This window comes from Ixodes scapularis, unplaced genomic scaffold, assembly GCF_016920785.2.
Source record: "Ixodes scapularis isolate PalLabHiFi unplaced genomic scaffold, ASM1692078v2 PGA_scaffold0__279_contigs__length_252992795, whole genome shotgun sequence".
Taxonomy (NCBI): Eukaryota; Metazoa; Arthropoda; class Arachnida; order Ixodida; family Ixodidae; genus Ixodes; species Ixodes scapularis.
In genome coordinates this window covers 29,017,396-29,029,672 of record NW_024609835.1, presented here as the reverse complement: position 1 = coordinate 29,029,672, position 12,277 = coordinate 29,017,396, and the positions used below count along the sequence as shown (strand labels likewise).

The 12,277-nt window shown below is 42.1% G+C and overlaps 1 protein-coding gene across 1 annotated transcript in view; it reads left to right on the top strand.

Moving 5' to 3' along the window:
* The first annotated feature begins 2,650 nt into the window (after positions 1-2,650).
* The window catches only part of LOC8041661 (arylsulfatase B-like), a 58,700-nt gene continuing 49,073 nt past the window's right edge, over positions 2,651-12,277 (top strand). Inside the window, exon 1 of the mRNA XM_040216066.2 lies at positions 2,651-2,737. Within this exon, the coding sequence (XP_040072000.2) occupies positions 2,651-2,737 (87 nt within the window). The remainder of the gene's footprint in view (positions 2,738-12,277) is intronic.

The window sequence follows — 12,277 nt, the reverse complement described above, 5'->3', positions numbered from 1 at the left end:
GCCCCGCCGCGTCTCTGATGGCTTCCGCGGACACGTGGTTTCGGCGCGGGGGCGAGCAATGTAATTTGACGAAGGTCCGAAAATTTCTTAAGTTTGCCTGAGTGTTCATTGGTGTGGTGAAGCCTCAATAGATTGTTTCTTTCCATCACGTGTTTGAAAGCCCGTTTACTCCACAACACACGGTCGCGTGCTTTCAATTTTTTGGATGAGGAGGAATCACGGAAAAACGTTTTGATTTCTCGTCTGTCTCTAATCACATTCAAAGGGACGACTGCTTGGTAACTGATAGGTGGTTTCTTTATAAGGATGTAGAACAGTGGACTGAGGTTGACGGACGAAGTGTTTCACTGGAGGGAACACCAATGTTGCAGTCAAGTGAATGGGAAGGTTCGATAGCTGCTTTCCTTGAGTTTGGTTGTGCTCGATTAGCTTCAAGTTAATTTGAGCCAGTAACGCCGGCCGGTGCGTTGGCTATTCATCTTGGCGGCTTTTCGCCGAAAAAGACCACGTTAAGGGAGTTGGGCTAATTTCGCAATTACTTGATTCAGAAAACCTGCTCGCTGCGTATGATTAATGAGGGAAATTATCTGCTTTCAAAAAGTGGGGGCGCGTCTCGCAAAGTTAGAAGCTGTCACGTCATTAAGATCTATCGCGCCTCCAATATTTATATTATAGCCCCTGTCGAAGCCAGCAGCAATACACGTCTACATTGCTCAGGTTGACCGGCCACAAAAAATACTCATTTTATACGTTCAGGATTCGAAGTCAAGTTCAATGCAGAGAGGTCTGAGTGAATCTCCGATGAAGACTCTCCTCAGTTTGTCCGCATTCGTCTCCGTTCTACCGGCTAGAACCGTGTGGCTAAGTTTAAATAGTATCTCTCTGTTTGTCAAATATACTTTTATTCAGCAGTTCACATAATAGTTAGTTAACTAAGTTCATATTTCAACCCGAAGACTATACTAATATCGCTTTAGTGGGACCATAGTACGTAATATGATACATAATCCGCATATTCGTTAAAATGACTTGTCGATTGCTACTAAAACCTGAATTGAAATACGAGTATCAGCTGCTTAGTGAAGCGCCAGCGAGTTGACATGCTCCTTGGCTCAACAAGCGCTTGCTTAATTTTTGTAATTTTCCTGCAGCATGTGTTCTTGACCGAGCACACAACTGGAGCTGTTTCTTGAAACGCGGACAGGCACAAAAGCTTAATTTGCGGACAGATAAGTCGCATGGTCGAGGCATGCGAGTTAGCTAAAAATTACTCTCGGTGGAACAATTTTGTAGCCCTCGCCGCTTTCCTTAGATGATCAAAACTAATTAGAGTCTATTACCGTTTCTCCGGAGCCCATAGTTTCGGTTCTGATCGAAGTCTCCGAAACAAAAGTTTGACATGAAAAAAAAAAAAAAAAAAACACCGGCAAAACAAAGCTATGCTCGGCAAGTTTATGCGCACCGGCTACACTTAACTGTCTCAGTTCAAATACCCATAAAATTGGGCATTCAACAAAAGAAAATTTGTTAAATTGAATGCGCCACCCATTCAGGCGGACCGGCCGAGCCGACGCGACTTGTTTGGTGGTGGCGCCCCCTATAGGTCGCTGGAGTCGCGAATATAGGGTGGTTCAAGTCACCGGGCTCGACCTAAAATGGACCGTAAAAATCGACGCCTGCGCGTAGCCATGTAAACTTTTCGACAAAGGTGCATTTCACAGGTCGTTTTTTTCTTGTAAAATTACAAAGCGTAGTTCTCTTTTAGTAAAAAATAGGGCCAAGAAACTTGCCAGGGTCTACGGAGGGCGGTGACCCAGACGACCAAGTCCAGTAGCGGGCTCTGTTTGCCGTTCGTATTGATAGATGGCGTCGGGAGCAGCGTCTGAATGTGCAGACGACACGCGCAGACGAAATCCGTTGGCAGCAAAAGCGCCGCCGTTATGCAAACGCGTTTCTTTTTTTCTTTTTTTTTTACTTTAAGTTTTGGTTTTATTGTTCGCATTCATTTTTTAACCGAAAGTACATTTCAAAAAGATTATATTCAGTTTAATAAACCACGGTGGTCGCGAGCCGTCGCGATTAGGAGGTAGCGCCATCTATCAATACGAGCGCCAAACACACCCCGCTACTGGACCCCTGTCGTCTGCGTTGCTGCCCGCCGTAGACCCTGGCAAGTTTATTGACCTTATTTTTTACAGAAAGAAAGCTACGCTTTGTAATTTTACAAGAAAACCCGACCTGGTGAAATACACCTTTGACGAAAAGTTTAGATGGCTACGTGTAGGCGTCGATTTTTATGGTCCATTTTAGATCGAGCCTGGTGACTTAAACCACCCTATACATAGAAGTGTTAAAGATAAAGTGGCACGTGTCGAAAAACTCGACGTTCCCCTTCCGACCTTGCTCCAAATTTCCGGCGGATGTAATACCATTGAACAATCTCGTTGTTGACGTCATGAGACTCATAACCCGAAATTCCAGGTGGTAAGCTAAAATAAAACAGGGTATCTCATTGTTCGGTATGATGAGAGACCATTGGAACGAAGATTAATATTACTCTCCGAGAACGAAAGTTTTTTTGTTTTTGTTTTACATTAGGCTTTGGTTAATCTGGTTCATTTTTTCTTTTTTTTTTTTTTTTTTCAGAATGATGTTGCACGTCCTGTTATTTCTGACAGCCGTACTACAATGCCACGCAAAGCGTCCCAACATAGTGATGATCCTGGTCGATGACTTGGTAATGCTCTACATTTTTTAGCATTTTATACGACATAAATTTTCTGCTTCCAGACTTGAACAAAAATAAAAAAATACACATTTTATGCCTGCAGCAACAGAAGATGGAATGCGATAGCCTTTTGGGATCCTTTGCAAATCTTCAAACGAATATGTCCGTCAAGACAGGCGCTTGCAGCCCGACTTACCACGGCGCGGTTTTCATGCCTATTGTTTCTAAATTAATCTGGAGCACAGATACATACGACGATTCAGTTTTTCCCGTTATACCCAACGGAGAAATTTAATTAGTTTAAAACTACAAAGCAACTCAGGTTTGACAAGCGAATTTAGCTTTCGAACCGTGATAGACGGACGCGGCCGATTCCATGGTTAGGTAGCCCTAGAAATGGCAACGCATAAAAAAATTTAAAAAAAATTCTTAATTAGTTACTGAGCGCCAGGAAAAATATTTCTTGAATAGGCTATTAAATACTCTTGTCTGAAAAGTATCTTATTGAATTACATTAATTAAACAAGTAACTCGTTAATTTTAAGATAATCTCAAGTTAAAATTGCTTATTCCATATAAAAGCGACACCGATATCAGTGAGCGAGAAAAAGGTGTCATTGCTCCTCCCCTTTCCTCTCAAATTTCTTTTTTGAAAAAGAAACTTCAAATCGCAGTCCAACTTTACGCCATTGTAGCTGTTTTTGCTCACTATGATTGGCACCCGTCCCATCTCGGCTTGTAAACAGCTTAAATCCGCGTGCTCTCCTGCTTCAGAATCAGGGCCGAGATGACAGCGTGTTTGTCCTGCGCTTAGACACAAATGAATGGCCACGAGATGTTGTTTGCATGGGCGTACCAACCGGGGGGCCAAGGGGGGCACTTTCCCACCCAGTTCTCAGAGCGCGGGAGGAGGGGGGGGGAGGGGGGGGCAAGGCATGTGTTTTGCCACCCCTGAAACAGCCCCGCCACTGGGCAGGGAAAACACTGGCCGTCGACGCCCAAGGGATACCAAGGTCACCGCACCCCGTCCCTTGGGGGGGGGGGGGGGGTGTCTGGTTTCCCCCCCCCCCCCCCCCAACACTTAAAAACAAGTTGGTACGCCATTGGTGCTTTGATGTGCTGCCCTGCCAAGAGCCTCGATTCCGCTGACCGCAAAGGGCGGAACCTAGCTGCTTCTGCGGTCGTCCTTTTCAGCACAGGAAATGGTTCGTCCAAGAACAGGCGAGATGCATATATGCAAATCGCCCTGAAAAAAAAAAAAAAAATGTCATTTTGTGATTGTTTTAAGCTTTCCCACTCCCGAAAAAATTGGCACGCCATTTAAGAGTGCCTTAAAAATTATGAATACATTAATAGACTAAAATATTTATGTTATAGAGGTCTACTACGGTTGATCGAACGCCATTTCATCTAAACACGTTTTAGAGCACGGTCTCGCTTTATCAAGGCTCGGTTGTGAGAAAGCGGAGCCTCAGTTTAGAGCAATGCCGTTCATCGAAAAGGGGACGTTACTTTAAAAAAGGCTGCCCTACTTCGCACGTTTATTACTGAGGCACGTGTTAACCCCCCCCCCCCCCCCCCCACGCCCCTTTATACGCCGGATCGCGGCGAGTTTGCGGCGGCTCTTTATAAAAATAACCCACCTGGCCCACCCATACACGCCTGTTTGCGGTGGCCGAATTCGCTGAACGGAGGCTCATCGACATTTTCTCTAAACTAAGCTCTGCAAGGCGATTCGATAAACTGGGGTCGGTAAAGCGGCGTTTTCTAAAACGAGCTTCTCTAAACCGCATGCCTCCTATATTAGAGTGCTATACTATTTTTTCCCAGGAAAAATTAAGAAAGTTTTGCCCATTGGTTATGCAGTGCACGATATTTTCACAATATTTGGTTGTAGGAGGAAGAAGCGAAGCTTTTGGCGTTTGAAATGTACACGTTTTGATTGGGTAGCAAATAAAATAAAATTGATCTACATATATCGTAATCCTCTTCCCATAAAGCTGGCAATCAGAAATTCTTCGCGAAAAGCCGGACTTTTTTATTTTTTTTACTACTGTTCTTAAGATGAAAACGAGTATAGATACTAATTTCTGAAAGGATTTGCAAGATACCATGTTAGAATAGTAACTACCAATTTTGGAAATATTTGTAAGAAGCCATGTATTAAAAACTAATTTGTGAAAGTATCTGCAACATGCCAAAGGTGTTTAGGATACGGTTATTTAGGTAGAGCGTTTGGATGAAGCACAATCAGGGCTTTGCTAAAAGCAAAGCTTCTTGTATGAGGTTTTCGATACGCAATGCTCATGATAAAATAAATTACGGAATGGACATCTATAACTGTTCACGTTCCAAGGTGAGTATTGCGACATTCTCCTACTTTCTTTCTTAATCAATTTATCTCAATTAGCCACATTAACCGGGTACAACTCTTGCGTGACAGCTTCAGTGCATCATATATTAGCGGTTTTAATTTAAATTTAAGAGCATTTTACTTTATTCTGACTAATTGGTTACCTTGTTGTGTCTGCTTCATTAATGAATCCCTCGTTCACAAACACAAAAAATGAATTAATAAATAAATGAATGAATGACAAATGAACGAATGAATGAATGAATAAATATGATATCTACACCACATTGTATTTGACTAAGTCGCGCATAAACAAAGAATTTAGTGAGAGGCTGCGGACACCTGCCAATGTCCACCGCCTACTCTCACGCGCTATCGGATAATTTAATACCCTTCCCCTATTTGATTCTTCTGAAATTAATTTTTGTCACGACTGGTCGCTTGGATCAACGTCAAAGTCACTTCAAGAACATCGCGATCGATGCGAGGGGTACAAACAAAACAGCCAGATAACAAATACTTTTCAACACCGCATCAAGGAACATTGGCAGTCGCCATTTCTTGGACAAGAAGCGTCCAACTGGATCTGAGTCCCCACCGAACGCCGATGCAGCCGTCGTGCCAAATACGCGCTCAAGACATCTGATAAAACAATGGCGGACTCTGGTAACTAGTGGAACGCCTACAAGATGGCGCCAACTTTTGGAAAGGGGTTATCGCAATAAGCATAGTCAACAAAACATGTGGAATATAAAATATCCGACTATTGTCCTCGCCCGGTTTATTTTCTTCCGGGGCAAACGTTAACTGAAAACTAATAATATTTCATTAACTAGTCCGTCCACCGTGTACAAATAGCAAAAAACATGTAAGAAAAAAAATGTTTTTTGATAGTCGACATCGGGTGCATAGTTGGCGCATGTGTTTTTCTCGTTTTGAAGAAGTTCATTTTCGCCAGAAAGAAATACTCCATGCTCCCATGCTGGCTAGTAAACCGGTGCGAATGCAAATAGCGAAACATCAGACTGCGTGTTGTTTATTTTTTTTTTTTTTTTTTGATGACGAGATATGTTTCGAAAGAAACTAAAGTGAGCCCCAACGCTCCTGCCCATTGAGGAGGCATCACAACGGCGGTTTTTGAAATAATCCACAGTCACTTATCTCGCAGTGGTATTGATTTTACATGTGCAAGCAGGGGTATCCGGAACATCAAAATTAAGCTTGATCCGCATTGTCCGTTTGGGCGCAGCTCCCTTTCCCGTCCCCCGCGTGGCCGCACATTGAGGGCGAGAGACGCAGACTGAAAGTCCAAGCTGTTTTTGCTGATTAATGCCCAGCGTCGAAGAACGTGATCTGGAGCAACGGAATATACGAAATCCGTACAAAAAGTGAACTTGATTTTAGAAAAAAATCATAGTATGATCCGCACGTTTAGATGGACCCCAGAGTGCAGAATATCAACTGCTTAACACACATAGTCTGTGGACTTCAGTTCAAAAAAGAAAAAAAGGCAACTACAGCAGGCCAACACTTAGCAAAAACAATAAAAAAAAAATCGCGTTCTTGGACACGTATTGATTCCGCCATAGCCTGAGTGTTACCTTCGACAATGTGTTTCTTTAACACATGTTTAGCTGTGAGGAGAGTTATAAGAGTAATTGATTAACCTTCCTAGTAATCCAATATTCCGTCCACTGCTGTCTTATTATCGCTGCGCAGCCGAGGTTGCGATGTTTGCCAGTAATAAGTTAAAAAAAAAACTAATCACAGAGCAAGTTGCGTAATCCTAATGAAGCCCTGCTTTTGTTTCTCAATCTGCGTTTCTGAGGTTTATATAAAAAAAAGTTTTTTTTTTCTTTTTAGAAGCATCTGTAGGCTATTTATCTTCTTCAGTCCTTCTGAGTTTCCGACGTTGTAGATGTGATGTCTTCCACCACACGGTTCCATTCTTCCACCATTCCACTCACTATGTTTTAATCTAATATTGAAAATATGTGGTTGAATCTAGATTCAAAAATTCTTCTGGAATCAATTTCTAATGCTATTCGTGAACACGAAATTTGTGAATTCCAAAATGCTTCTGGAATCTCGGTCGATGGCTTTGTCGACCTTGCTGCTCTTCACCTCGCCTACCCTTGCGGAATATAGAGGAAAGATCGTTCGAGAAAAGAAAGGAGTTTGTATTGGGCCTTGTTTCGCGCCTATACTCAGTGAAGTTTACCTCTCGTTCGTAAACGGAGCCATAAAAAAGCGACTTCACAACACTTCCGCGGGATGCCAAGGTTTTAGGTTCGTGGACGACTACCTGGTCATTCACCCGAGCTTGGAATCGTCTGAGGGTGTTGTTGAAGCATTCACGCAATGTTCTTCTGGACTCACTTTCACCAAAGAAGACCCACCACTAGAGGGTTTCCAGTACTTGAAGCTCCGTCTTCGTGTTAATGTATCGGGTCTGTACTGGACATTTTAACTGAGGACAACAAAACCGGTTCTTTCGTTCTCAAGTGCTCACTCTAAATCAGTCAAACACGGCATCATCAAGTCCCTTTTCTCTTCCTCCTAATCGAAGTCATGTCTTCCCCTATCGGAAAAAAAAAAAAAAAAAAAACGTTTATATGCTCAACACCAGAGGTTAGTCAATGCGGGATTTCCATTGGATCTTCTAAGAAACACTCTAGAGGGATTAATTTTTGGTCATACCCGCCCAAGACTTGCTCCAAAAAGTAAGAAGTTGGATCGTTTTGCCGTCTTCCCTATGTACATAATTCAGCGCACCGTTTGAAGGCTATCGCCTCCCGGTACAACACAAGCGTTGTGTTGTCAAGTACCTAAACAAATTGGTCACATGCGAAGAGAAGAACATTTCTTCTATCCCATCAGGTTGCGTTGACCAGTATGATGGTTCAAACGAGAAGGTGCGTCAACCACCGACTTCGGGAACATCATTTGATTTTTTCACGGCCCTCAGCTGACACGTATCACTCCATCGTTGTTCATTCCTGTTACTGCGATGGTTGCATTCTATGTTTCGAGCGAACCAGCGTCTTAGGAGGCCACCGTAGCAGGTTCGGCGGAGAGATAATATAAATTATTCACCATGAACAAAGCCGACGACAATGTTCCTGATTCGTCACTCGTTTTAACTCGAGATGAGATTGCGTTTTTGTCTCCAAAATTCACATATCCGTTCTGTTATAATTTGAGGAAGTAATGCAGTTATTAACACCAAGACATCCTTTCTTTTAATATTTTAAACTTATTAATTTTTAAAGATAGTCTCTCCTTCTATCCCCCTCGCTTTTCATGTCTCTTTCTCTCGTTTTCTTTTTTTTTTTTCCTACTGCGCATGTGATTTCGAAAAAAGATCGCTGTGACTTTACTGTACCGTTTCTAGTTAAAATAAACTCTATGTCGCATCACGTAACACCTCAGTGTTACTTTTTCGGTGTTTCTCGAAGCAGCCCGCTACGCTGCTTTTATACACCTGGACATTTCAAGAATGTTTCCAACAAGAGCACACGGTGACAATCTAGAACGAGCTGGAACCGTCCAGCAGTAGGGTACAAAATTATTAAAGAAGGAACCGGGACGTGCGGGGTTTGAGCCCCGCTCCTTCGCGGGGCAGCTGGGTAAGTTACGAACTCCTCCACGCAAGCGCGGGATATATTACGCTCATTCGGAAATTTCTGAGGCAAGGATTCATGAAAATAAATCAATAACACTTAGGCATACAGCACGTGTCCGGTATATGTCGGTATACATATATAGAAAAACCGAAATCGGTGATAGTGACGTAAAACAACGAGCTATATAATGCTTTTTTTTTTATTATCACTCTTTTAGACCACCTATGCGCGCGAACGGAATTTATTTCGTGTATATTGTTTAACAGGCTGTTATCTGCCAACCTTCCGCTTTTTATATACGCGTGCGAAACACTGGCGGAAAAGGAAATAGCTGCGTTCAACGAGGTTAAAACGAGAGTACCTCGACAAAATCAATGTACCTTCGACGTGTGCGCTCGTGCCTTCAACGCACATCACAACACACTTGAAATAAAAGGTTTCTAATCCTATAATAACTTTTTTACTTAGTTTAGCATCAAGTACCACCGAAGTCAACGCTACGACTCGATGTAGCCAATCATGAGGCGCCAATAGAGCGTCGTCGCGGTGCTCATCGTTTTTATTTTTTTTTTCTTTTTGAACCATAAAAATATTTTTGTGCTTAATATTCTCCAAGCTGCTACCGTAGGTGGCATAGATTAGTTCAGTCAAGTGCTTTGCGTAAAAGTACAGATGCTCCTAATTTCTTAAAGCGCATGCGCTTTATTGTTTTGAAACAACAAAGGCATTGTAAAAATAAAGAAAATATGCGAGCAAGATAGCTGCAGTTAAAACTAAATATGCTCCACAAGAAACCAAGTAGTGATTTTTTTTTTAACACTTAGGTTATAAACAATTTAAGCTCCTGTAATCACAATATAAACTAAAAAAATATATATATATGTTCGTAGAAAAACTCTCAGTTGTTCTTCGGCTTGTCCATATTTTTGACCCTGAGAAAGTTATTTTAAGCACACCCTAAAAGGGCTCTTCGTGAAAAACATATAAGGAGTTCGTGTAAGCTCTCTTTTGTTGATGCGAAAGAGTTCATTGCCCTGCTGCCTTTCTAATGCGCCAGGGGGTGGTCATGCTTGGGTCCAAACCGTCTTCACGAGCTGAAAGGGTTTTTGGGACGTCCAAAATCGTTCCAAGAACGAACGCTTTTTTGAGTCTATAATCAATGAATCAGTCAAACAATTAATCACCCACTTAATCAATAAATAAATCAATATTAATTTTTTTCTTGTGCAAACCAACAGGTCGAAAGCACACTGGGTAAAGCACACACACTTGGAATACACAATAAATGACACGCGTAAACTCTTGGAGCTCTAACTGCAAATTTGGATATAAAATATCACAGTACAGAGTTGCGCGAAATATGAAAGCACACAAACATGCATATAAACCAATTAAAGCATGCATAAAAATTATCGTTCTCCAAAAGACAGGTTTCCACTAAAAATGGCGATGTGATTAAATTGGGCGTTTATAACCTGTTGGATACGCGATACCGGCGATGCATCTCGAGTGAGGCCTGGGTGAAATACTCTCAGATTTCTGGAGTTCGTTTTAAGTGGAACGCTAAAGTAAACAGAGCTAAGGAGTGCACGGCTCTCTATTGCATTATGAATAAACCTATCTAAAAACTGAATATCCCGAACAGACCTCTTGCATAAAGTCCGCGATGTGAGTTTGGAAAAAACGGAATTATATTCATAAAAACATTTCCTACCAAGATATCCGTCATAAAGGATACGCGGAAATCGCTTTTGAATATGTTCTCTTCTTTAACTTGTTAATATCGAGATGGGGTTATTTCCGTTTCTTGTTTGCGGAGAAACTGACCCCAGGAATTTTCAAAGCAAAGTCGATCGGCGCGTATAATCGAGCACGCAAAATGACGAGTTGAATGACATCCATAGTACCCCCGAGACGTGGGAATGATACAAAAACGTACAGAACAACAAAATCTTTGTTGTTCTGTCCGTTCTCTTTTTTTTTTTTTTTAATTGTTCCTACGTTTTGGGGTGTCATTCAAGAGCTCGCCTGCGTTTTTTACCTTTCTTCACCAATTTATACTAACTGCATGGCGCGTTGTGGAAGAGGAAAACTCCATTCTATTCGATTACATTATATTTTATAGTCGGTTTAAGCATAAGGAAAGTAAGTTGCGGCTTATTACGTTCCCGCTCATTGCTTCGTGATACGCCCTTCGGCGTATTAATCGGTTAATGCAGCAGTTTCATTTGCTGCGGATGAGTAATACGATGCTCGAGGTTCGTAATGCCCTTATTCCATTTAAGCTGTTGATTACCATAGTACGTCAGAGTAAGGAAACGTAAACTCTATTTTCGTAGAAAAAGTTCTAAGATAGAAGATAGAAAAAGAATATCTGAAAGCTTGCTTCTGCCACAAAGTCTGAAAAAAAAAAGTACGTGATCTCCCTTTTCTGCAGAACACGAAAACAACAATTTACAGCAAAAAAATAGAATGATCCCTGCGAACGACTAGCTCGGAATATGATTAGGCTCTCTAAAAATTACATGCGCTCAGAGAGGTGATGAGAATGACGTAGCTCTTCCAGGTCACCCCAGGGCAGGTCGCATTGTTTTCAGTGGTAATCGTATTCTGTGCATGGTTATTCGCTGGCCTCCTTTTATTTTCCTCCCTGATTGACTGTTTTGTGGCCTGCAAGGAAGTGAACTCAGTCTTCTCTTTAAAGGGATACCACAACGAAATTTCGGCGCTAATTTTTTTGTCTATATGTGTTCAAAAAAGCAGCATTACATCGAACAAACCCATATCTTATTAAAAAAGTCACGAAAAGAAATTTTAAAACGAATTAAACGATTAGCAAAGAGCGCCTGGTGGATGTCGCTAACGCCTCGCTTGTAATGCCCGTCTAGGAACCTTGACAGCTAGTGACGGAGGTTGTCTCGCCTCCGGCCACGACGAGAGAAGAGGGGAAGGGGGAACCCCCCTCTTCCCGACAATGCCTTTTGTGTGTCGCAGAAGTCGCTATTGTCCCCCTACAAGATTACAGAAGATTAACCCGTCACTCAAAATTCGTATAAAAGCAGTCGCTCCGGTGGCTGGAACGACTAGGTCATGCTCTCGACGTCAGCCTCGCCGTAGCTTTGCTCGTCCTGAGACGACCTACGTCACGATTGCGTTGGATGTCACGTGCTCTAAGCTGGGCCTTCTCCGAGCGCTTGCCAGAGTGGGCCGTTTATAACGAAAAATACAGCCACCAGGCTTAAAACACAAACGTGCGATTGTCATTTACGGATATTGTGGATCATATTCAACTTATTTTTGAACACGACGGTAATATTTCAAATTTCGTTGAAGTATCCCTTTAAAAGTACGCGCTGAGGGGGAATCTCTTCTCCATTGTTTTCGTGTTTTCCGCCACAGTTATCGCGTGGAATTAGAACTGAAGGTGCAAACTGTACGTATAATACTGAAGGTTCAATGAAAGCGTTTTCTTTTCTTAATATACGTATATGATATTTGAGCACACACTCTCGGTGTTACTAAACATGGCTCAAAGAATTGTTTAGTGTTTGGCATCCCAACTTGTATTCA